The following is a 27,854-nucleotide window of genomic DNA, read 5'->3' on the forward strand; positions in this document are numbered from 1 at the left end:
GTTTTTTAGCAGCTGCTGAACTGAGAGAGGAACACTGGCCAAGCCCTGATGAGAGACACAATGAGAAGTATCGTTTCTCTAGCACTTTTCCTAAAGCTCATTTCATGTAAGTAACTAATCACCGATGGCGAGCACAGACTAACTTCGTACACTTTCATTAAACTTCTGCTTTACTGCCACAATGTGGCAGAATATAATTTAATAATTAGAATTAATTAAATGCAAATTGAAATTTCAACCACTCTACCGGATGTGCTGCATTGTTATGCTCTCATCTTTATTAAACGAGCCGTTAAACAAACATTTATTGTTTTTTAGTACAATAGTAAAGATAGTATAAAGATAGACAATAGTAAAGAGTATTTATTTTTATTCATTTCAGTGTGTTTTCTGGAAATCTCCATATGTGAGGGCTGTTGCGTTTCTATTGCGTTGTGATGACATACAGCGGTCACAGCTATTTTGTATAATTTTCTATAGAATACATATTTTTGTTTGCCAGCAGAGTTCTGTGGTTGGAGTCTGAGACCAGCTTATGACAGCTAAATAAAGAACAATTTGCCCTAGAAATCAACAGGAGAGTTAGATTTTTATCTAGATATAGAATTAAAACAAAATAGTCCTTTACTAAATGCATTTTTGATACTGCAAATGCATTAGAGGAAGTATAGACTTTCAAATTAAGCTTACATATATGCCATCAGTTATTTTTTCTGATACTAACTAATTAGGATGGGGTGACAATGAATCGATGATACTGGTCCAGGTAAAAGGCATCCGGCCATCTTTCCCAGTAGTTCCCAGTCTTTACTGGACCAAGGCACACTTTAATAAGAAGATTGGCAAAGCACATCTAATTTTTTCATTTTACCTTCAGCACTGCAGCACCATATGAATGTCAATTATACCTGCAGCCTTTCTAGATACAGAAGTAGTTGTAGACAAACTGACTTATTAGTTTTAATGAATTGCCAAATAAAAATTCTCATTTTAATGCTTATTTATATTTTTAAAACCCACAAAAAAAAAAGCATAATTTTAGGACTGCTCCCAAACACCGTTCTGAAGTTAATGTGTTCATGGTAAACTTCGAGGAGACTTGAGACACACTGGTTAATATTGTAAAGCGCTATGGAATTTACTCCATAGAATAAATGTTTAAATACAGGACACCTCAAGCTTGTTGCCTTTGATAAACAACATAAAAAAATATGAAAGAGTATACTTCGTTTGCAATGTTTTGTTTAATTATTCATGTTTTTCTTTATGTGGTTTTCAAATTAAAATGTGAAACTCATAACCTGGCATTTGTTATTAATAACATAATGTATGTGATTATTTTACTTGGTATGCTTTGCTGAATCAGGACAATAAAAAAAGGTTTAAAACTAAAATTGAATGTCTAACTCACATTTGATTGACTAAGCTTCAGACGTGAGATTGCATATAATATTAGCATTTTATAACCTCCTGTGTGTGATAGACCTACGTCTCTCCTCTGTCCGTGCTCCCACATCTAATGCTCGCCTCCAAGACTTCTCCAGGGCTCCGTTAGACTTTCACCCAGTCTCCACTCCTTCAAAAAATCTTTGAATACACACTTCTTCAGGAAAGCTTATCAATTAAACTTTTAGCGGGTTTTCATTCCTTCCCCCCTCCCCCCCATGACTCCTCTCCTGCAACTGTAAAAAATAACCTACTAAGTTCTCAGTGAATACTTTTCTAGCAACCTGCTTTATTACCCCTACTTATACCATTTGTGTCACTATACCTCACTCCCTCTAGCATGTAAGCTCATTGAGCAGGGCCCTCAGGACCTCAGTTTCTGCACGTCCATTTGTCTGGTTACAATTACATGTCTGTTAGTCCACCCATTGTAAATAATAAAATAATAAAATAATAATAATACATTTACAGCTATCATTGACGGAGAGGAGTAAGCTTAGTACTGAAAAAAGTCATATCTACTATATAGTTTACAACCTTTAGTATTACATCCATTTGGAAGGGTGTTAGGTACTTTAAGGCTTTTTATTATTTGTGATGCGTAAATGGAATGTGAAGGTTCATTAACTGTCATTTGTTACCTCTGTCCTCTAGTTTCAGATTCACAGCAGTTAAAGCTCACTAAGAACTCCGGGAATCTCCAGTCTGGGAGCAATGGGCCAGTGAAGTTGGAATGCCAACCTATTGGGTCTGATTTAAGGGATCTTGGGGTGTTCTGGTTCAGACAGAGGAAAGGCGCATCATCTCCAGAGTCAATACTGTATCAATCCAACATGGCCAACAGATTAACACACAGCAATTTACCAAACAAAGAGAGTTTCAAGTCAACTAAAGGGGGGACTAGCTACAGCTTGGAAATCAATCCATTCGGAGAGAAGGACCAAGGGATCTATTATTGTCTGGTTAATAGTAAATCAGTCCTGTATATCAGCCCTGGGGTCTCCATCTACTATCCTACAGGTACAGCATGGTCTTCATGAAATGCACAACATTGACTAGGCCTGTATGATGAAAACATGACCCACCTGTATCACCAGCACATCGCTGAATTCAAGGTGAATTTTAATTTGAAGGCCAATATAGTCTAACTGGAAAAATTATCCAAGTTAGCTATGATTCCAGTTCAGCTACTTCGGTCTTAAATTGAAAATTCACTTTGAATTCTTTACAATTGTTACGTTAGTGAATGACCCCGTTAATGCGTGTTCATATATATATGGGTGTATTTGGATAGATCTGGATAAAATTTTCAGTGGAGTTTTTATGCTCTGTTGTGTTTAAATCCCGTAGACAGCTCATTACTAATAACAACTCACGAAACATATAATAAACATACAAACAGAACCTATCTAATAACACGTAGAATGACGTATGATATAAACACATAGACAAGACCTTCATTGTAATACATTAATTGCCACTGTCTATAATAAACCCACATGTAGCACCAATCAAATAACACAAAATATAACAGAGACGTCACCTGTCTCATATAACATGGAGGGATTGTGTACACTTCAAACCCACACAGGACATCTATTTAATAACAAATGGATAGACTGGTTATTACACAATAAACTCATAGGCATAAACAATGTTTTATTAAATTGACATACATCGTACATGACAAACGTACGGAGAGATTTTATCTAATAACGCATGAATGGACATGTTATACAATTAACCTTCCATTGATAGACATTTCATATGATAAACAGGCTGACATGTTATTCAATAAACACACAGATTGTAAGTAATCAAAAAAGCCTAGACATTGAATACAATGAATGAACATATATATATATATACCAGACATCTCACTAAAATCATGTAGATTGATATGAAATAAACATTTCAATGGCACCTGCCTGATAACAGGTGGAGAAATATTTTATAGTTTAGTATAATAAACCAGAGATAAACATTGTTTGCAATGTGAATGTGTGAATAGAACATGTAATGTTCTACAATATATCGAGAGCTTCCAAGTAATAAACATATGGGTACACAGTGTATACAATAAACAAAACATATAAACAACACCCTACTAGTAACATGTGGATACACATTGTGTACAATAATCACACGGACAGCGCCTAATTCTAAACATCTTCACACACAGCTTGTGCAAACAAATTGCAAGCATCTTATACATTATTATTATTATACGTTATCTTGTAGTCCGTAAACTCTCAGTGCGTGTTCTATTAATGTAAACAACACGTTAACATTCTTTATAAATGTCTAGTACCGTAGCAATATTGAAAATTTATTTATAGCATAAACATGAGAACAAAACCTGTATCACAGACACATGGACAACAAATGTCCCTTAAACATTAACAAAATAACTGGAACATACAGACGAGACAAACAGCCATTACATAAATACCTGGATGATAATGATAAATAAAATATTTGCTAGGTGCTACATACAGGTTTACTGTATAAGATTTCTACCTATATGTTATTTAACAGGTGCTGACTATGTGTTTACTGTATAATGAGCCTATCTACGTGTTATTGTGCACCCATGTGTTATTCAATAGGTGCTATCTGTGGGTATAATATAACCAATGTCTATTAACGTGCTGTTCAATAGCAGCGACCTCTTGGTGTACTGTTTAATGTCTCTGTCCATTTGTTATGTATTTGTCATGTAATTGTAAATGTATACATGCATATGTCCTGTTTTTTCCATCTAAATATTAGTATAACGGAAACTTGGTGTAAGTCATGTTTTTATTTTGTTTTGTTTTGTGTTGTTTTTTTTGTGGTTTCTTCAAGTTCAAATTACAACAAGCAGATGTGATATATATAAATAAATTAGATTTAAAAAAGCCTGTGAATTGAAAAAAGTATGTTGTAATGGAGCAAATGCGTTAAGATCTAGAGAGATTCTATTGTAGATATTTCTTTTTATTAAGACAAAGTAAAAAAAAAAGAAAAAAAAATTATAAAATAAAGACACCTGATATAGCATTCATATTAAAATATTCCCAGAGTAGAATGCATAATTGTAGGGTTTTATAAAATCATGGGTGACTTAAATTACCTAGATGATGGTGAGAATTTATTAGAGGCCATTTATAGAAATTCAACTGAAGGGGATTATATCTAAATCAGAAAAGGGTTAGTATAGCATAGACTGCCAAACAGGTTATTTTACAACAAGTTGACGATAAAAAAAACTTGGACCTAATTTTTAAACAAAACAGAATTCACAGAGTCATGAAAGGTGTTGTTAATTACACTTTGTTGATCAGGGAGAAATGTGACTACTGTATTTAAACATCAGGAGTTGTACCATATATTGGAAATTAATTTCAAAGTAGATTTTTCTTATATCATCTCTTGGAGATGTATGAGAGGCTGAACTTAATGGACTGGGAACCTTTTCAATCTTTAGCGCATTTTCACAAATCTATAATGCAAAAAAAAAAAAATGTATTGCATTAGAAAGTATATATCAAACACACACCTTATTCCGCACAAATTTATGTTTGCACCAGTATGTCATAAAAATGTAATTTCCAATGACAATATACTAATAGCTTTGCTGAATCTCATGTATGGGCAGGGAAAGTCGGAAAGACTCCAACATTTACTGAATAATACAGTTAAAGATGAGAAGACATATTTTAAAGTTACAGTTTTTGGATATCCAGCATATTGCAATATTCTGTGCTCCTAATGTAGGTAACAGGTCTACTGAAGTGACCCATACTCCTATATATTCCAAACTTTTCTCCTATATGCTATAATTCCCTCAAATAATCACATTTTCCAAACCTTTCATATTGTCCCAAATCCATGTATACGTGTAATCACATTCGCATTGACCATCATGTGTAGGATCCCCAACTGTGAATCATTGCGCCCATCGCTAGTCACTTTGTCTTGAATACTTTCTATAATATGTGGTCACAGCTCAGCTGGTTACATTTCTGGGAATGTAAAATCAAGAGCGTAAAATAAAATGTTGTTTGTTTGTTTTTGCTTTATTTTCAAGTTACGACTCCAAAACCAACAACCAAGGCACGTGTAACAGCTCAAGCTCCAAATAAACAGGGTCCGACACCTAAAGATCCATGCAATTGCGAAACGAGTAAGTATAAAAAATTATATGTATAGTTAATCAAAGGCACAAGGAAAATGTGATTATTATTATAACTGTAGCCCACGTGCCAACACTCCCAAATTCACTTAAACTGTCGATATTGTTTTGTCCCCTGAATAAACCTTCTCGTGTTTTTTTCCCTTTAATGTCCTTTCCTCGGGCTATCACAGAAAGGTGCCCATTTAATGCTTCATGTGCATGTTTAAATCCGCTCACAGCTGCACCTGCCATTTTAAGGGCATTACTACCCTGGTGGGTCACCTGCTGGGAGCCTGTAGACCAGGTGTACATGTATGTGGGAATGACAGTTATCCTGTATGTATGTGTCCTCACAGGGCCACACCCGGCCCTCTTATATTAGCAAGTATGTCATAGTAATATAGGAAATATGGTCACCCTATATCAAATTCATATGTGTACCATGGGAACATAGATATTATATTTACCTGGCGTGCAATACTTTGCCAGCACTGCTCTCTATATTGTGAAGTAGGTGTACCCTGATAGTTCACAGAGTTATTCCATACGCTTTTTTATAGCCAACAAATCCTTCCCCCGTTGTAACTCTTTTCTGAGCTCACTCATATCAGAGATGTTCCCAGCTCTGTATCTTTAATGAAATTCCAAAACACAAAATTGTGCTTTTCAGTATGGTGTAGCATTGTGTAAAATGGAGTCTGGTTCTAAAACAATAAGTGTGGGAACACTTCAGGTTTACCACCCCTTTCCTTACATTAAGATGGCGGGGCTCTAGAATCCTTGCTAAGATGGTGGTGCTCTAGAATCCTTGCTAAGATGGTGGGGCACTAGACACCTTGCTAAGTTGGTGGGGCTCTAGACACCTTACTAAGATGGTGGGACTCTAGCACCTTGCTAAGATGGTGGGACTCTAGCACCTTGCTAAGATGGTGGGACTCTAGCACCTTGCTAAGATGGTGGGACTCTAGACTCCTTGCTAAGATGGTGGGGCTCAACACTTCTTGCTAAGATGCTGGGGCTCTAGATTCCTTGCTAAGATGGTGGGGCTCTAGACTCCTTGCTAAGATGGTGGGGCTCTAGATTCCTTGCTAAGATGGTGGGGCTCTAGACTCCTTGCTAAGATTGTGGAGCTCTAGACTCCTTGCTAAGATGATGGGGCTCTATAATCCTTGCTAAGATAGTGGGGCTCTAGATTCCTTGCTAAGATGGTGGGGCTCTAGAATCCTTGCTAAGATGATGGGGCTCTAGAATCCTTGCTAAGATAGTGCGGCTCTAGACTCCTTGCTAAGATCGTGAAGCTCTAGACTCCTTGCTAAGATGGTGGAGCTCCAGACTCCTTGCTAAGATGGTGGAGCTCCAGACTCCTTGCTAAGATGGTGGGGCTCTAGATTCCTTGCTAAGATGGTGGGGCTCTAGACTCCTTGCTAAGATGGTGGGGCTCTAGATTCCTTGCTAAGATGGTGGGACAAACTAATAACAGTTGGTTATGCTAGAAAGCGTCAGCACCGCTTAAAATGTAAAATAGTTTGCTTATCTGCTTGAAGCTACAGCGTTGGTTAGGTGTAATACAGGTATACATGCTAATGCAGGGTTATGCAGTGGACTAGGGAAAATGCCGCTTATTAATAGGTTAACAGTGTCCACATTGGGTTTGTCAGAGTCCAGACCGGTGTTAGGCTTTAGTAGATGGGCCATTAAGTGTATAATTAGCCGTCCTCAGCCAATGCCCTTTGCATGCCACCGTGGAAGATCTGGTTCCCGGTCGGCCATATCGATGCCTTTCTCCGGTATGCGGGAGTGTGGGTTGCCCTGCTCGTAGTATAGATGCTGTGTGTAGCGGAACGGGTCCCCGTCCATACGGCTCCGGGCTGTTTTGGGAGCTGGCGCCCTCTGTCCATGGATCCACCTTCGACGTGAGGTTGGATCGTGGGTCCCCGGGGTTTCCGACTCATGGTCTGCCCCGCGGGTAGTTGGACTGCGGCCTGGAGGTTTCTCCAGTTGGGCTCCCAGCCCAGAAAATGGACAGGAGTCCGCTGCTACCTGGCGGGTGGGTTCCATCTCGGACGGTGTAGTCAGGGATTCACGCTGTGCAATGCGGTCCCAGAAGGCTTGGCAAATAGCGTCGAAGCGAGCCTCAAAGGCCTCCTTCCAGCTCTGGTCTGTCTGGCTTGCAGGGATGCACTGGAATTGCGTCGCGGCGACCATCTTGAGGTGCCGCGCGGTTCACCAGGTTTTCCCGGTCTGGCCTCTTGGCTCTAGTTTAGTAGCTTGTGGTCCAGTCGCCCTGTTTAGACCGGGATGACCCCCGCCGGTCCAGAGGGGGGGGGGGTAGGAGTCGGGAGGTGAGAGCAGTTTGTAGGCCTATGCTCTAGCGAGGAGAGCGGCCGCCTCTCCCCGTTTCGTTCCCAGGTAGGCCTCGGCAGGGTTTCAGGGTTCCCGGTTAGTGACAAACTTGATTCGGGTGTTAAAATGTTCCCCCGGGTGTCCCCTCTATGCTTGATTTCCTCCAGAGCGAAGACGTGCTCGAGATTTGTTTTTTTTTGTGCCCAAATGGCAGTTTTGGTCAGGAGCTTGTTTTCTGCACGTCTGTTCAGCTTGGAAGCTAGGCTCCGCCCGGGACTCTAGATTTCTTGCTAAGATGGTGGAGCTCTAGATTCCTTGCTAAGATGGTGGGACACTAGACTTCTTGCTAAGATGGTGGAGCTCTAGATTCCTTGTTAAGATGGTGGGACACCAGACTCCTTGCTAAGATGGTGGGGCTCTAGACTCCTTGCTAAGATGATGGAGCTCTAGAATCCTTGCTAAGATAGTGGGGCTCTAGACTCCTTGCTAAGATGGTGGGACTCTAGACGCCTTGCTAAGATGGTGGGGCTCTAGATTCCTTGCTAAGATGGTGGGACTCTAGACGCCTTGCTAAAATGGTGGAGCTCTAGACTCCTTGCTAAGATTGTAGGGCTCTAGACTGCTTGCTAAGATGGTGAGGCTCTAGATTCCTTGCTAAGATGGAGTCTATGTGTATGTGTGTGTATATGTCTGCAAGTGTATCTGTTTGTCTGCATATGTGGGGGGAATGTATGGGAGGGGTGTGGACGTATGGGGGTTCGCGGCAGGTAGACGTATGGGGGGATGGCGGGGGGTAGTCTTATGGGGGGGCCTCAGGGCAATTTTCACAAGGTGGCCCCGTGGTTTCTATTTACGCCTCTGGTTCTGTTCATTTTGGTATTCCAATTAGTCTGAAATTAGGAAATTATCGATTTGGAACAAAACATAACTTGGAAAAAATGTGAAACTGAAATGAACTTCGGATGCAATTATTCCCATTATTGCAAGGGATACCAATCTAGATAGCTCCCTCATTTGGTATGCTTAAAAATAGTAACCCTAATTTTGACCTTTCAGCTGTTTAGGAGATAACTCGCTAATTTTGTACCTTTATGTCGCACTGCCATATTGAAGTATTTTAAATAATGGAGCTATCTGCCGCTGATTTAATATCCTTAAATATGAATGTGGGGTATTACTTCAATTGCAAATCTGCATTTTTTTTTAAAGGAACCCTTGAGCACCAGTTTATATTTATACATTTTCGACAATATTTGACAATATTGCACTATATGCACTTTTTCGTTGTTATGTGAACGCTGCTTGTATGAGGGTGTTGATACCTATAAAATATAATGAGTTGCATCAATTGACACTGCGTTGAAAGTGGCTCATAATTCAGATTTCCCATATATATAGCATTCACCTCCTACTGTCTGTTTATAAATGCTCTGGACATTACGAAGAAAACATTTTTTTTACAGAGGCCAGTTATTTTTGGGTTAGAGCTCATTGTTGTTCTGGTATTCACACTGTGCTTACTAGATTTTTCCAAAGATCGGGCTAGATAAAAAAAATTATTTGCATTATTACGTGGTGAGTTTTATCATGTTTTGATATCACCACAGCATTTTTAATACTTTGTTAATAGTCTAGCAGGAAGACTTCAACTCATAGACCAGCCTCATGCAGACAAGTCCTATCATTTGAAGCTGTACAGCACATGGCAATGTTAATGTCATTGGTCCTGTGAACTGCAACTCGTATTTGACTGAAACTTTTTTTAATTAAAACAGCACTACATTTGCTAAGTACTCATGTCAAATTGGAAATTGAGGGAGAAATGTGGAAACATGGCTTTTCTTACAATTGGTGCGCCCGTTGTGGACATTTTGTCTGGCTTGAGATTTGTAGATGATGCCCAATATTTAATTTTGAATTTGCAGTGTAATAATAGTTTTTTTTTTTGTTTTTTTTTTAATGTATTGAATCGTACAATGCAACGAGGTCTCAGTCACTGCCTCCCTGCACACTTTAGTTATGGCAAAAATTTCTAAAAATAAATAAAATAAATAAATAGCAAATGGCTGCAGCCATAACACTGCCCATGTAGGTTTCACTTCCTCTTTTTTGTCCAAATCATACCAACCTGTGTATGAAATAGATTGGGACATTCTTTGCAAGGCCTATCCTTTGCCATGGCTGTGTGTGTTCAAGGATGGAAGCTCATATTTCTTGGGTGAATTAAAAAATGATTTGTTAAATGTATCACAAAATTGGTCTAGCACAAATGGCATGCTTCCTTTTAGTTTGATGCCCCCCTTATATCACATGGACCCACCAAATTATGATTCTCTACTTCATCCTTTAATATGCAGGGTTTGTGTCGAGTGTAGGATTTTACTGGCTTCCATTGCCCATCCAACAGTATTTTATTTACCACAGTTACTCTTTATCTATCATTTCTTTATTTGTGTTGCTAATTCCCAATCCTTTCTGATCTTTTTTTTTTTTTTGTAGAAATAAACATTTTCCCATTTTTCTTGTGATCTTAAATGTTTTTAAATAAAGTTTTGCATTCCCATCCTTTTTTTTGTTTTTTGTTTTTTTTTTGTTTTGTTTTATTAAATATATGTTTTGATATATAACTACTTCAAAGAATTTACAACATGATTTACAAAAAAATGTGAATGTGAGTTGGTATCTCTAATTCAAGTGGAATTTTTTGTTATTGTTATAACAGTTGACATTTAATGCCGTTGATTTTCCTTTACAGAAAATACATTATCAAAAAAAGAAAAAGTGTTTTGCTCACGTTTTGCACCTGCTTGACACCTTCAGCCCCTACAATAACATAATAAGTCAGTTGCAAAATATAGGGCAAAGCGACACAAAATTACACTGTAGTTTCTACCCCGAATTTCCTGCTCAACAAGAAAACAGGGCACTTAAAACCTTAACTGAATTATTTTCTGTGAGGAAATAAAAAAAAACCTGCCATGACTATGTCAAAGTACAGTAAATATTTACTGCAATCTACAAGCAGCAACCAGAAATGAAACGTGTGTCTAAAAACCATTTCAACACGGCTGAGCAACACTTGAGGAGATTAAACTTGATTATTTACATTAATATTTACGCATTATCAACAAATTCAGTATCACTGGAAGCAGTGGCGTACATACCAGGGTCGCAGGGGTCGCGGCTGCGACCGGGCCCGGCCCACCAGGGGGCCCGGCCGCCCCTGCGACCCGGTATGTACGCTCTCCGCCAGCCTCTTCTCCTGGGGGGCCCAGGAGCCGGCCACCTCCGGGCCCCCCGAGGCTGGCCCTGCTTACACCCGGCGGGCGGCCGGCTGGTGCGCGAGGGAGCACTCTCCCCTGAGTGCTTCCTCTTCAGCTCCCTCGCGCACCGCACTGATACCGGAGCCGGAAGATGACGTCATCTTCCGGCGCCGGTATCAGTACGCGGCGCGCGAGGGAGCTGAAGAGGAAGCACTCAGGGGAGAGTGCTCCCTCGCGCGCCCGCAGGACCAGCCAGCCCGTCGGGTGACCGGCCCCCCCAGGAGCCCAGCAGCACCACTGGACCCCAGGGAATCCCCTCAGCACTCCAAAGGTAAGGAGGCTGGGGGGGATTAAATAAATAAAAAAAACATGTGTAAGTGTGTGTGAGTGTGTGTTAGTGTGTGTTAGTGTTAGTGCGTGTGAATGTTAGTGTGTGTGTGTGTTAGTGTGTGTGTGAGTGAGTGTTAGTGTGTGTGTGTGAGTGAGTGAGTGTTAGTGTGTGTGTGTGTTAGTGTGTGTGTGTGTTAGTGTGTGTGAGTGTTAGTGTGTGTGTGTGAGTGTTAGTGTGTGAGTGTGTGTTAGTGCGTGTGAGTGTTAGTGTGTGTGTGTTAGTGTGTGTGTGAGTGAGTAAGTGTTAGTGTGTGTGTGTTAGTGTGTGTGTGAGCGTTAGTGTGTGTGTGTGTGTTAGTGTGAGTGTTTGTGTTAGAGTGTGTGCTAATGAGTGTCAGTGAGTGTGTTGCTGTGTGTGTCTGTTACTGAGTGTGTTTGTGTGTGTGTTAGTGAGTCTGTTTGATGTCTGTTAATGAGTGTGTGTTTGTCAGTGAGAGTGTATGTTTTGTAAGTGAGTGTGTATGTATGTCTGCCGCTGAGTGTGTCTTTGTCAGTAAATGTGTGTGTCTGTTAGCTAGTGTGTATGCATTTGTTCGTGAGAGTGTGTGTGTGTGTGTCTTCAGCACTTACCTTTCTCCAGCGCCGGACTCCCATGGCGCTGGGGATCCCTCCGCCTCTCAGCTCCGAATGCGCATGCACGGCAAGAGCCGCGCACGCATTCAAACCGCCCATAGGAAAGCATTACTCAATGCTTTCCTATGGACGTTCAGTGTCTTAAAATGGCGGAAGCGCCTCTAGCGGCTGACAGTGAGACAGCCACTAGAGGCTGGATTAACCCTCAGTGAAACATAACAGTTTCTCTGAAACTGCTATGCTTTCAGCTGCAGGGTTAAAACTAGAGGGACCTGACACCCAGACCACTTAATTGAGCTGATGTGATCTGGGTGTCTGTAGTGGTCCTTTAAGTGTGTGTGCATCTGCATGCAGTGGCGTACATACCGCGGTCGCAACCCCTGCGACCAGGTGCCCGCCGCCATGTGTTGCTGCCCCGGCCCGCGCAGAGTAAGCGCGAGGGGGGGGGGCCCACGGATCAATTTTCGCACCGGGGCCCCATGGGTCATGTGTACGCCACTGACTGGAAGCATTCTGTGACAGTAGAAATACCTACCTCTCAGCATTCCAAATGTACAAAGAGGGACGCATTAATGTTAGGGTTATAAGTGGGGGTATGGCCAGGGGCAGGGCTGTTCTGAGAAATTTTATGTAATTTACTAATAACTAATTATGGAAGTAAAATGTAATTTAGAACAAAATCAATGTATCTTACACAGACTGATTTCTGAACACATTTATTGTGGTTTAAAGACACATTACTGAGAGTATTATTGCTATAGAGCTCCGTCATAATCTCAGACACACCAACAGTATAGAGCTTCTGGTGACAGAGTGACAGAGGGATTTGGGTCCAAAATAGGGACTGTCCCTTCTTCTAGGGCCAGTTGGGAGGTACGGAAATAAACTCATATAGTTGTGTTTTAGAGCCCTTCCTGCGTGAAAAGATACTTCCTCGTCTGCGCTGTATATATCCTCCCTATCCTCTAACTCAGAATTATATTTCTACTAATGGAGAAAATCCAACATTAAAAGACAAGCCTTCTCTATTTGTTTAATATATCAGCACAACCTCTGGAGGTTATACTTCAGGGCTAGTTCAGCCATAAATATTGTCACCTTCTGGTTCTAGAAGGCTATATATTTCTGACTCAGCACCTTCATCTCCATTAACGCTACATCTTTAACTCTACATCACTATCTCTTCATCCTCTGCATTCTTCCACTGACTGCTTGCTACCGCTAGTGTCCCCATACAAATGTCTCTTGTATAGCTCTCTGGGAGTAGAATATACTCTACGTTTAGTTGTAATCCTGTTGTCAATCACCCACAGTTCTAGATTTTGTGAATAACTCCGTTGGAAAATCCATCTTGCTAACTATTTCTCTGGTTCTAGATGCTTCAAAGAAAGATGCTTCCAAAGAACCTTTCTGTGAATTGTTAATCTGGGCTCCTCTCGCAGGATTGTGCGGACTTCTTCTTATCGCTCTCCTAATTACTTCTATATTGCTCTGTAAACGTAAGAGACGAAAATTTAATTCTTTACCTGGCTCTGCATTTTATGCAATATTCAACGACACTATTAGGTCATTTATAAATTCATAACGGTCAATTTTGTATATTAAATGTTACAAGTTCAGAAGTACAAAATATTGTTAATAAAATATGCATTCAATTAATTAGATTACTGTTCTGCTTTACTCTGATGAAATTCACATTTAATCCCATTAACGCTCAGTGTTTTTTGATGAATAAATTAAAGGAACACTCCAGCGTTTTAATAAATACATTTTTTTTCTAATAATGCTGGAGTGTTCTATAGTTCATTTATCAAAGTATAATTGAATGAGCACCACTGGCTGTCTGATTGACAGCAGGGAGGGTGCAATTTATGAGCTTTGAAATCGACACTTTTGCATAATAAGAGAGAGGGGCTGCTGCGTTTGGAGTGTTCCTTTAACTAAAACTTGGAATGAATGCTAGTACATACATTTTTTTTTTTTTTTAATTCTTTATTTTTCTTGTGCGATGCGTGGTGACAAACATACATCGCCAAGACAGCATTTACAGGCAGTATATATAACATTTTAAGTCTTGGCAGTTAGTACAGCACATTTTTTTTTTTTTTTTATAAGTAACAGGAAGTCAATAGATTAATATAAACATAAGTATAGAAAATATGCATTATGTTTTTTCAGGCTTAAGTACTCGAGTCAGATTGTAGATTGTAAATAGGATTAACGCACATTTTTAAGTATATATCAAGGTTAACTAGTTAATACAAGTAGTTATTTAAGAGATTAATTAGGCGAGTGGGTATAGTACAAATGTTTAAACATATGCTTATAGAAAACAGCTTATCCTAAGGTGAATACTCAAGTGAGTAAATATTGTGCCGCCAGGCAGGTTGTGGCATGCTGGGTTGTCATCCGTTAGGCCCATCGTGTGTTGCCGCCTCAATTGTGGTATTAGGAGCTGTTATGTCCGTTTGGTGGTAGCCACCGCCAGAGCTTCAGTTGTTAAGGTAGCCAGTTGGGATAGCCGTTGTGATCAGGCATGGTGTCGATCAGCATCCAATATTCTGGCACAAGGATAGTTCTCTTAGGGCTCCACTGAGTCCACTGCGACCCTGGGACCCACTGCAGGTCAAAGTGTCCCTGAGCCTCCGCGGTCTTGTAACCCAGCCGGTAAATAAATGCGGGCATGATGCCCCAATGTTGGTCTGCGGTCTTGGATATAAGGAGCTCTTGTGAGGCGTGCCCATGCAAGGTAGACGCTGAGTCTGCTGCCGTCGAGTAGGTTTGCTTGCTGTGTGAGTAGTCAGCAGGACCGCGGGTCCCCGTTGTCCCGTCGCGGTTACAGCAATAAGCCCTGGGTGGTCTTAGCTCTGGCTGTGTGTTGTGGGAGCTCTCGCTCACCGCGCTTTCTCCAGCGGGTTATAGGTTGGGTGCAGCGGCCATTTTGTATGGGCCGCGTAGTAGCTGTCGGCGGTGAGCCTCTCAGTGTGGCTGCCAAGATATTGCCTGCCCGGTGGGGGCCGGGATAACCCCCGCTGGCCCAGAGGGGGGGTAAACGGGGCCGGGGACCCCTGATTCTCAGTAGTTGCTGGTGTGGGAAGCGAGGCAGCGGCCGTCCGCCCCACTCCCCTCCCGGGTAGGCCTTAGTTTTTCCAGCCCTGGAGCATCTCACCAGGACCCGGTCCACCCGATTTCAGGTGCTCCAGCTGCACCAGGACACTCCAGGGCCAGGTAACACGCTCCTCCAGTGGTTTTCAAGCAGAATGTGTTGGGTTTTTACCCATTATTAGTCGAGTTCCCTCGGAGCCAGCGTGACTTGCAGCCTGCTAGCATGGCCGCCCGGCCCCGCCCCCAGTACATACATTTTTGACAAAGCAGTGGGATTGTGTGTAGGTTAATATTCAGGAATATCATGAATATCATTTTAAAATCATACAGTTTATTCTTAGGTAGTAAAACGTATACAGGGTTTTATCGTTTTCTGGGTTATGACACATTAGCCTACAAACACAAATACCATTTTAGTCACGTACAGTATTTGTGAAAACAAATAATGTTAAGTTATTTTTAAACACTCCCATAAATCTTACTAGTATACAATGCAAAAAACACACTGAGGATTTCCTGCCCCCGGCACCTCCTACCCCCCTTTCCTCCCCCCATCCTACCCACTGTCGCCTGCACTACTGATGAACTTTGTAAGTTCCAGTACAAGAATAAGTTTGAGGGTCAACTTCTACAGAATCTCTGCCCAATACAAAGGTATATTCTAACCCCCCATATATGCCATACTTCGACTTAAAAGACCACTATAGTGCCAGGAAAACATACTCATTTTCCTGGCACTATAGTGCCCTGAGGGTGCCCCCACCCTCAGGGACCCCCTCCCGCCGGGCTCTGGGGAGAGGAAAGGGGTTAAAACTTACCTTTCTCAAGCGCCGGGCGGGGAGCTCTCCTTCTCCGATCCTCCTCCTCTCCTCCCATTCGGCTGAATGCGCATGCGCGGCAAGAGCTGCGCGCGCATTCAGCCGGTCTCCTATGGACGCTTGCGTGCTCTCACTGTGATTTTCACAGTGAGAATCACGCAAGCGCCTCTAGCGGCTGTCAGTGAGACAGCCACTAGAGGATTTGAGGGCTGGATTAACCCATTTATAAACATAGCAGTTTCTCTGAAACTGCTATGTTTATAAAAAAAATGGGTTAACCCTAGCTGGACCAGGCACCCAGACCACTTCATTAAGCTGAAGTGGTCTGAGTGCCTATAGTGGTCCTTTAACAATATGCTATCTTTTTGCTCTATGCGCCTATATACACACACACACAACATAATGGCGAGCAGTGTATTATGGTAAAATAATACCATCCATGTGCAAAAGAAAAATTTGGGCAAATTTTGGGGATTTATTTTATTTTGGTGGCAAGCCCACATCAGGGTACCAAATTAGGACCCATGTACTAAACAGCATCCTAATTTTATATCATAAGGTTAGGTGAGCCGTCTACTAAAAACATTGAGAGAAAGAAAAAATGAAAAGTCTATTTTTTTATTTTAAATTTGCTCTTTCAGTTGCTTAGTAAATAAGTCCCTCACTTGATTCCCCATAATCATGGCAACCCCGTGTAGGATATTATATAGTTACATAGTTATATAGCTGAAAAGAGACTTGCATCCATCAAGTTCAGCCTTCCTCACATGTTTTTGCTGTTGATCCAAAAGAAGGCAAAAAACCCAGTCTGAAGCGCTTCTAATTTTGCAGCAAACTAGGAAACAAATCCTTCTTGACCCCAAAATAGCAGTCAGATATCTCCTTCGATCAAGCAGCTATTGCCCCACTAATTAGAAATTATATCCCTGAATGTTGTGTTTTTGCAAGTATTTATCCAACAGCTGTATGGACTCTGAAAAATCACATCTTCAGGCAGAGAATTCCATATCCTTATTGCTCTTACTGTAAAAAAAACTTTTCTTTGCCTTAGATGAAATCTCCTTTCTTCCAGCCTAAATGTGTGACCTCGTGTCCTATGTATAGCCCTGTTTATGAATAGATTTCCAGATAATGGTTTGTACTGGTCCCCAATATATTTGCATAATGTTATTGTATCCCCTCTGAGGCGCCATTTTTCCAAACTAAAGAGATTTACATTTTTTAACCTTTCTCCGTAACTAAAATGCTTAATTCCTTTTATCAATTTTGTAGCTCGTCTCTGCACTTTTTCTAGTGCCATGATATCCTTCTTTAGAACAGGCGCCCAAAATTGCACAGCATATTCAAGGTGTGGTCTTGCCAGCGATTTATAAAGAGGCAAAATTATATTTTCATCCTGAGAATGTATGCCCCTATTTATACATGACAAAACCTTACTGGCCTTAGCAACTGCAGATTACATTTAATCTGCCATTTTAGTGCCCAGCCCCCCAATCTATCTAAATCCCTCTGCAGCAAAGCAAAATCCTGCTCACATTTTATTACTTTACAAAGTTTTGTATCATCTGCAAACAGAGGCGGCTCTCTAATTAGGCGATTTAGGCGGCCGCCTAAGGCCTCGCGCTTATGGGGGCCTCGCGGCCGCCTAAATCGCCTTAGGGCAGTGTGACAGGTCGGGTCCTCGGTCAGAGACCGAGGACCCGACACAGGAGGGTGCCCGGCGGCTTGCCCTTAATGCCGCCGGGTGCGAGGCCCCTCCTATGCCTGCCCGGGAGAGCCAGCCTGTCTGCAGCTCCGCCGAGCGCAGAGCTGCAGACTGAGTGGCTCTCGTGATCTCAGCCAATCAGAGCGTTGCCGCGGGTTACCACGGCAACGCTCTGACTGGCTGAGATCGCGAGACTAAACTTACCACGTGGTCTGCAGCTCTGCACCCGGCGGAGCTGCAGACCGTAAAGGGAGCCCACCGGACCACCAGGGAAACAGCCTGGCCGCCCACTGGACCACCAGGGATCCTAAGGTATGCCTCCGCTCCCCACCCTGCCCTCCTACCACCCTCTGTCCCAGCCCCCACACCACCACTGCCCCAGCCACCCCACCACCACTGCCCCAGCCACCCCACCACCATTGCCCCAGCCACCCTCTTCCCCAGCAAGCCCACCACCACTGCCACCCCACCACCACTGCCCCAGCCACCCACTGCCCCAGCCACCCCACCACCACTGCCCCAGCCACCCTCTGCCCCAGCCACCCCATCACCACTGCCCCAGCCACCCCACCACCACTGCCCCAGCCACCCTCTGCCCCAGCCAGCCCACCACCACTGCCACCCCACCACCACTGTCCCAGCCACCCTCTGCCCCAGCCACCCCACCACCACTGCCCCAGCCACCCCGCCACCCTCTGCCCCAGCCACCCCACCACCCTCTGCCCCAGCCACCCCACCACCCTCTGCCCCAGCCACCCCACCACCCTCTGCCCCAGCCACCCCACCACCCTCTGCCCCAGCCACCCCACCACTACCCTGTCACTGTCCTCCTACCACCCCCTGCCCTGTCATAGTCCCACCTACCGCCCCAGCCACCCTCTGCCCTCTTGCCCCCCCACCACCCTCTGCCCCAGCCACCCTCTGCCCCAGCCACCCACTGCCCCAGCCACCCCAGCCACCCACTGCCCCAGCCACCCCACCACCACTGCCCCAGCCACCCCACTGCCCCAGCCACCCTACCACCACTGCCCCAGCCACCCTCTGCCCTCCTACTACCCTGTCACTGTCCTCCTAGCACCCCCTGCCCTGTCATAGCCCCCCTACCATCCCAGCCACCCTCTGTCCTCCTACCAACCCCTGGCCCAGCCACCCTCTGCCCTCTTACCACCCCCTGCCCCAGCCACCCTACCACCCTCTGCCATCCTACTATCCTATGCCCCCTACCATCCCCTGCCCTGTCACAGCCACCATACCAACCTCTGCTCCCTACTACCTGTACCCTGTCACTGCCCTCCTACCACCCCCTGCCCAAGCCACCCTCTGCCCTCCTACCTCCCCACTACCCTGTCACTGTCCTCCTACCACCCTCTGCCCCAGCCACCCTCTGCCCTCCTACCACCCCACTACCCTGTCACTGTACTCCTACCACCCTCTGCCCTCCTACCATCCTATGCCCCCTACCATCCCCTGCCCTGTCACAGCCACCCTACCACCTTCTGCTCCCTACCACCCCGTACCCTGTCACTGCCCTCCTGCAACCCCCTGTCACAGCCACCCTACCACCCCGTACCCTGTCACTGCCGTCCTACCACCCCGTGCTTTGTCATAACCCCCCGGCCCCAGGGGAACCCTACCACCCTCTGCCCCAGCCACCCTCTGCCCTCCTACTGTCCTCCTACCACCTCACTACCTTGTCACAGCCCCCCTACCACCACCTGCCCCACCACCCCCTGCTCCAGCCCCCCCACTACCCCTTGTCCTGTCAAAGTCTCCTTCCCTCTCACAGCTCCTCTACCCTGTCACCCCACACCCACCCAATCACAGCCTTCCCACACACACGCACTGTCACAACTTTCCACCGCACACCTTGTCATTCCCCAACCGGACCCTATCATTACCACACACACATGACATCCCCTTCACATACACTATAACCATTCCCAAACAGTTCAGACCCCACACACTGCCGCCCCCTACACCCAGCCAAACTTACATAACCCCTCCTAATCCTGTCACTCTCACCCACTGCAACCATACAATACTCCTTGCTTTGCCACACCTACCCTATTGCATTAACCCCCCCATCAACCCTGTCAGACTCACCTTCTCTTGCACTGTCACACTCACCCCCCGACCCTGTCACTCATCCTCTATCAGTCTGTCCCACTCACCCCCTTCACCCTGCCACACTCACCCTATTACATAAACCCTTACAATCCTGTACTCCAACTGTGCAACACTCACCCCAAACCCTGTCACACATAGGTAGACAATGCCAGATACACTCATATATACATATTCCGGCACTTATGTATACACGACTGCAAGGCTATGTAACCATACCCCTCAGTCATGTATAAACGATTGGCATAATTGCTAATTAAATTTGTTTATTGCAAATTAAGTTAGTTTGCATATTATGCCATAACTACAGTCAGAGAGATCATAATGCGGCGGCACAGGGAGCCGCTACACTGCAAGCCTCTGAACGATGAATACAGAGACTAGCTCTCTGTATCCAGCGCTGCAAGCTCGTCCTTAAATACAACAACAGCTCCTTATACACACAATGCAACCCCTATTTTTAACTTTAGGTGTTAGTGGGGGCCTCAAGTTTGAGTTTCGCCTAAGGCCTCACAAAGTCTAGAGCCGCCACTGTCTGCAAATACTGAAACATGGCTTTCAATGCCTATTGCAAGGTAATTTATAAATATGTTAAATAGAAGCAGTCCCAAACAGAACCCTGAGGGACACCACTTACCACTTTTGTCCAGCCTGAAAATGTACCATTAATGACAACTTGATGTACTCTATCCTTCAGCCAATTTTCTACGAAAGTACAAGAACATCTTCACCTGTGTGTCTCTTAACCCCTCTTTTGAATCTTTTGTCTCCTTTTTTGTTTCTTATCCCTTCTTTTGAATATTATACTTTTAGTGTATATTACACCCCCTTTAGTGTATCTTATCTCAATTTTCCCTTGTGTGTTTCTTAACCCCCATTTGCGTGTTTCTTACTTTTATTATTAACCCTTTTGTGTGCCACTTACTCCACCACGGCCCCTTTGTGTGTCTTTAAGTCCTCCCAGCTCCTTTCTGAGTATTTCTTTCTCCCCTCAGCCCCTTTGTATTTTTTTCCCTTCCCTAACCCATCTCTGTGTCTCTTCCCCCTAGCTCCTTTCTGTGTCTCTTTTCCTCATCCCCAAACCCTTTGTGTGTCTATTCCCCAGGTCATCTGTGTGTATTTTTCCACTTTCCCTGTCCCTCTCTGTGTCTCTTTCTCCCCCAAGTCCTTATGTGTGTCTCTTTATCCCTCCAGACTCTCTGATTGTCTTTCTTCTCCCTGCCCCACTATGTGTATCCTTCTTCCCCCCCCCCCCCCCCCACAGCCCCTTTGTGTGTCTTTCTCCCCCCCACCACCACCACTCTCCCACCCCCCCCCCTTAGTGGTCTCTTTCCAACTCTCCCCTTATGTGCCTGCTTACTTTCCTCCTTGTAGCATGTGGACCACTGTAAAGAATTTTCTGTATCCTTTACCCGGTCTGACAGGAAGCTATTCATTGCTCTCAGTGAGCACTTCCTGTCAAAAAGGATAGTGGATACAGAAGACCACCTACTGCTCTCTGCTCTGCCACCCTGATGTGACTGGCGAGCACTGTGCGCTCCACTCCTTTTCGTAACCTGGACATTGTGCCATCCAGACAGTGCACCGAAAGGTGGCCTCCTGTGCCATCTTATGGTTGTGCTGGCCCTGGAACAGGGGCATTGCTAAAACACTCAGGGATCAAAAATAGTTTAATGACAACCTTCCTAAGGCTCCACCATAAGCCCATCATCCCAAATCTACACCTTAACATGGCTTTAACACACACACAGTTAGTTAAAGAAGCATACACAGACATGCACATATACACAGATGGACAGTGAAACACAGGCACAGACAGAAACACAAATATAAGCATACGGGCAAAGATAGGAAAACACAGGCACAAACAGGGACAGAAAACAGACCAGTACACACAGTTAGGCACAAACAGGGACAGACAGACACAGACCGCTAAAGCCCACACAGACAGGCACACCAAATCAAAAAAAATGTATTTTTTCTCTTAATTTTGATCTCTCAGGTGTTTCGTAGCTATTCCCCAATTTGATGTCCTTACCTGAGAAAGCCATCTTTTACGATACCCAATAAGGGAGCTTTTTGCTAAAGAGCACTCTAATTTAATATTTTAATATCCTTAAATATTGCAATCCCACATAAGGGTACCAAATTAGGGAGATTTTGTGCTGAGTAGATAGCTCCCTAACTTGGTATCAAAGTTGCTTTCGTTTCACTATAGCTCCCTATAGTGTTCCTTATCCCCCATCTCTTTTGGTGTAGGGTGGGTTAAAAACCCCTTCTGTCATTTACCTTAATCCAGCGCCAATGTCGCCGCTGGCATCACTATTTACCCTATAGGAAAGCATGTATATTGCTTACTATGGGGTTTTACATGACACTGGATAACCTCATGCGTAGGGTGAGGACGTCCATCGTCAGTTAGGCGACCACTACATGTGGAGTTGAAACTCAAAGGTAATTATTGCAGTTTGTTAAAAACTGCAATGATTATCTTTGCTGGGTTAAGGGACCCAGGGACTATACACCCAGACAACTTCAATGAGTTGAAGTAGTGTGGGTGCCTATAGTGTCCCTTTAAAATGGCAATCCCACATAAAGGTTCTTTGTTCCAGTCTCAAAACTAGCCTTTGGTGAGGGTTATTGTGTGACTGTATGGGTGTTTGCAAAGGCATTAAAACCACCTTGTTGAGCTTGTTTGAGTTGAAAGACATCTTGCAACATTTTTCCTCAACAAATTTCCAGTTGGATTTACAGGGAGTTGGCAGGGTGCAGTCCACTTGGGTCCTCCAACTTTGGCAATTACTACCTGGCAGTCCACCTGTGATTGGATGCCGGACATGAATCAGTGACCTCAAGCAGTTTGTGTGTGCGAGGTTCCACATATTCCTTTCTTTACCGTCTCTCTACACGCATGGCAAAGAGGTTTCCTAGCACATACACGTACATAGCGCACAGTCACAGGGTCTACAGTACAGTTTCTAGTACATTTGAAGGTGGGTTTTTGACATGGGTGTGTAAGAGATGTTATGTTTGACTGTTCGTGAACATGTGATAGGGGGATAGTGGTTGAGTGTATATGACTATAGACTGGTATGAGATAGGGTAGGTGGGTGCATACGACTCACAGCTACCAGTCATGTACTCCCACTCACAACCTATCACGTACTCAAAACCAGTCACATAAACCCAGCCCAGCCACATACCAAGTGCAGGTTAAATGCATCTACCTGCTCTCATGTATCTACAACCAGCTCCCTCTATAACAGACCCACCAGCTGCCATTTACTCTTATAATTCATCTAGTGACACACATTGCACCTCCCCTCCCAGTCCTGTCACCCACCTATTCCACCCACCAGTCCTGTAACATATCTTACACATCTTCTTTCAGTACTTTATACTAATCCAACCAGTCACATTTACACACTTGGCCATATATCCCTAGTCACAGGCCCAAAGTCACACAGCTATCCAGGTTAAAAATCATCCAGTCACTAGTCATTTAAAGATTACACACACACACATATTTGATGGGCCTCCCAACTGTCCCAATTTCGACGGGCCAGTCCCTATTTTAGGATCATGTCCTGCAGTTACGATTTAGTTTGGACAGGAAAGCTCAAGTGCATCATTAGACCCTCTATCCTACTGGCACTAGGACCATGCAGAGAGCGCTTCTTGTGTCCTGAATCCATACCTCCCAAAGTTGCAAGATATGTATTTGCAAACATACTTATACCCATTCACACAGGATGCACATGCATATACAGTCACATACACACACACAATCACATTACACATGATCACATATGCACATTAAACATACATGTGCTCCTATACACATACATTGTCACATGTCCTCAAATGGCATGACTGGAGACATGGCTAGGGGCTGAGAGGCTATGTGTGAATTGTGTTTCTGGATTACGTTACAATGGGATTCACCAACACCTGCAGTGCTACGATGCGCCATTGTTTGTGCACTAGAATTGTGTGGCTTTTGCTATTTTATCATCAACATTCAGAATATGTGGCCCACAAACACCTGCAGCATTATATTATGATCATAGTCCCTGTTTAAATGTTATTATTTTTTATAAAGCGCCAACAAATTGTGTAATGGGTGGACTAACAGACAAGTATTCGTAACCAGATGAGTTGGACACACAGGAACAGAGGGATTGAGGGCCCTGCTCAATGAGCTTACATGCTAGAGGGAGTAGGGTATAGTGACACAAAAAGTAATGGTAGGGTAGAAAAGTAGGTTGGTAGAATAGTTAGTTAATAGTTAATAGAGTAGGGAGGGAAGGCTATTAACAGTTTAATTGATATTTTTCTCTGAAGAAGTGAGTTTTACTGGGTGTCTGTACACAAGTTGCCACGTATGTAGTTTGGCCAGTAGAATGCCCATGGAATTGAACTAATTAATTGCTTACTGCGCTCATGCCTATCTACATCGTAGACTAAGGGTGGGTAAACGCCCCCTCCCTCTTGAGATGTCCTGGCTAATCCAATTTAATTGCGTGCTCAAAGGCTGCTCTGATCAGCTGTTTACATGGTATCTCACTTACCAACTGATGGGAGCCAGAGCGGAGGGAAATATGAAGTTACGCAGGCTGCAGAAATGTCCCACTGTCAGACAGACCTCCAAAATGACCATGTGCCTCCAGGGTCCACATAGAGGAGATAAGTATTTCCTTTATATGGGCCATGAATGTGCATGAACCTGTCAAACATCCACAGTCTGTTATGTCTCTAGAGTTGCAACTAATGATTATTTTCATAATCAATTAATCAACTCATTATTTTTTCAATTAATCAGAGAAAAAAAAACAGGTTGCCTCAACATTTACTTGCAACCATCCTTCAACAACAAATGCTCCAAGTGAATTCACACTTTAGTGAAGAACCCTTTTAGAATAATGGATATGATAAAGTTAGGAAAACACACCAAACAGCCTTCTTCACAGTTGTGTCGTTCTGCCCCTACCCCATCCTTCCCCTCCCTTGTGTCTCTGTGCTAATAACCCCTTCTTCTCCCCTCTTGTGTCTCTATGCTAATACACCCCTCTTCTGACTCTCTCTGCCCATACACCTACTTCTGTAAGTCAGCTCCATCCATCCCACTTCAGTTCTTCTACCATGCACCCCACATCTGTCCTTTAGCCCCATATATCCTACTCCTGTCCCCACCCAAAAATTCACCCATAAAAGGTATTTAAAAATGACATGTTTCCTATGTGAGCATGTCTGGCAGCTGGGGGGGGGGGGGGAGAGAGAAGGGGTGCAGATCAATGCTTGATTCCTATGAAGTCATATCTCCATGTCCCCAGAAATTGAACTTTTTTTCCAAGTGGAAAGTTGTGCAGCTAATCCTGCGTTCCCAGCAGGATGGTGCAGAGTAGACTGGCCTTCAGTACTGAGTGGAGGCTGCCCCAGGGTTGATCCAGTAAACATCCCTTTTTAGAGCATCTACATATTTACCCTTACTCTGGGGGGTGGCCATAAGCATTAACACAGCTTATCTGACCAAACATAGTGCAGGCTTAAGCTCTGCATCTCTCACATAATATATCCCGGGACCATGTTAGGCATTGATATTGTGCATCACAAGCACATTCACACTTGGTGTTGCTGAATGTATTCATCATTTAAAATAATATACACCATTAGCCAAAATCTACTTCTTGAATGCTTAAATAAATATTTTCAAGACGGTCTGCTCATTTACATTTCCTTCCTTGATGACATCATTCAATTCTGTTTCAGGAACAAGGAGAAGACACTGCCGATGTAAGCATGTGTAAGTATTTAAAGAATATCAGATAACCGTCGATCAATAGAAGGTTTGTTATCTTAGTAGGTGCCTCCAATCAACGCTGGTGAAAGAACCATACCACACTGAGACACTAAATGCAAATAATGAGGTTACTAGCAGACAGCATTTACTTTTAAAGTTATAAATGTAAAACTACATAGATTTGTGCATTAAGTTTCAAACAAATCACTAATTTGTCTGAGTTTTAGGCTATCGTTGATTCACAAGAATTCCGCAGCTTTGACACACCAAACCATCTTAAAACAAATTAAATGGGCAATGGATGAGCCTTTTGTTTCTTGAATGATAGGTGCAGAAAAAATGAAGGGGATGGAGAAGAAGCTGATTTTTTTGTAGGGTCCAATAAGCAGTTTAGCTTCCCATGGTGGACAAGAAGTCTGCCCAATTTTTTGGGCCGTATCCCATATCTAATCAAGACATGAAAATGTGGTGAAAATGCACTACACTAATAGGTATATTTTGAAGCTATTTTGGTTTGTTTGAATAGCTTAGGCAAGTTTGTCGATACCGAAACGTGACATGGTCAAAACTCAGTTTGTCCGAGCAAAACAAAATTTTTTTAGACAAACCAAATGTTTTTGCAGCGTACAAGTCTAAAACCACAAACAACAATAATGTAATCTGTGTGACATCTCTGAGAATTAATGGTTCACATCTATTGGGGCTTTCGGTGTAGTGTTAGGGTTAACTTGGCTGAGATGGTCGATTTGATAATATTTAATCTACAGTGAAACACATCAAAGTCTATTTTGGGAATTAACCTCAGTAATTCATGGATGCAAGCCTCAACCACAGTGAAGCGGAAGGCTTAACTCATGACAAAAAAAAAGACTTCTCCTGCATTTCTAGCAAAGCACAATGGTCCCTCCAATCACTGGGCTGGAGGGTTCTGAATACCCAGACTGGCCAGTGACCACTAAACCACATTGCTACCCTACCATGCATACCCTATCAAATGTACAGTGATTTAGACATACAATTAGTGTACTTAGGTTTGTGTTATTAATAAAGAATGGAAAGGCACATGGCTGCCAGTCCCTCTCATTACTCTCAAGCGTGAGTAGGATATGAGTTATATAGCCCAAGTCAAATAGACCTTTTAATTGCCCAACCCTTCCCAAAAAGCATGCACTTGGCATTATACAAAAAAGATAAGTTTAAATTTATTTTGGGTATAGTTTTTTTGAAAATGCAGATCTCAGATTCATTATCACAATTTGGTTACTTGATATGTCCATTTAGAAAGTGTTTAATAATGATGAATGCAGCCAAAATAAACAAATCCTGACTGCAAATTACCTTATTTTGGACCCGATTTAATAAGCTTTCCAAGTGATTCAATACTCCTAGAAAAATCTCCTAATTATTTTTCTATGATAATCCCCGAAGACTTTAATAGTGACTTCTGTAGATAAATCATTTGAAAGTTTTTTATAACAGTATAGAATTATTTCTAAAGTTCATCAAATCGAGGGTTTTGGTTGGATGCAGAAAAAAGAGAAGAAAAGTTTAAAAAGAGTCCGTTTATTGTCACAAAAATTTGCAAACAGTCCAGATATAGGAGTCAGGTTCCAGATTGCCTGCATTGACACGCTCTAGAGCAGGGATAGGCAACCTTCGGCACTCCAGATGTTGTGGACTACATCCCCCATAATGCTGGCAAACCATCATGGGAGGTATAGTCCAAATCATCTGGAGTGCCGAAGGTTGCCTATGCCTGCTCTAGAGTCTGCTCATGCAAGTTTGTAAATTAGAATCTAGAAAACAACATTATATATATCTTTATTTATCAAACCACATTAACTGTCTCCAGTGCCTTACTGATGTTTGAATACGAGAGGCAAAGTAACCGACTTGAATGATAAATGGTATAAATGATATGGACGTATTATAGGTTCTGTCCTGCAGAGCTTGCAATCTATGCAACATCATTATGATCTCAACATTGAATTGCAACATTCTGTACTAAGGAATTTCACATCAGTAACATTTTGTCCATTTGTCTTTTCCACGTTTTATTAGGCCTTTGAATGAGAAGAATGGAAAAGGCAGACTTCCCGGGAGAGTTGTGTAACAACACGTTTGTAAA

At 43.2% G+C, this 27,854-nt stretch overlaps 1 protein-coding gene across 1 annotated transcript; it reads left to right on the forward strand.

Annotated features, from left to right (window-relative positions):
• CD8A (CD8 subunit alpha) lies at positions 1–27,854 on the forward strand. Its single transcript, XM_063459824.1, has 6 exons — positions 1–106; positions 2,101–2,466; positions 5,519–5,614; positions 13,551–13,673; positions 25,696–25,729; positions 27,788–27,854. The coding sequence occupies exons 1-6, from the start codon at positions 49–51 to the stop codon at positions 27,837–27,839; spliced, it is 729 nt and encodes a 242-aa protein (XP_063315894.1). The 5' UTR covers positions 1–48; the 3' UTR covers positions 27,840–27,854.

Source organism: Pelobates fuscus, chromosome 6 (genome assembly GCF_036172605.1).
Source record: "Pelobates fuscus isolate aPelFus1 chromosome 6, aPelFus1.pri, whole genome shotgun sequence".
NCBI lineage: Eukaryota > Metazoa > Chordata > Amphibia > Anura > Pelobatidae > Pelobates > Pelobates fuscus.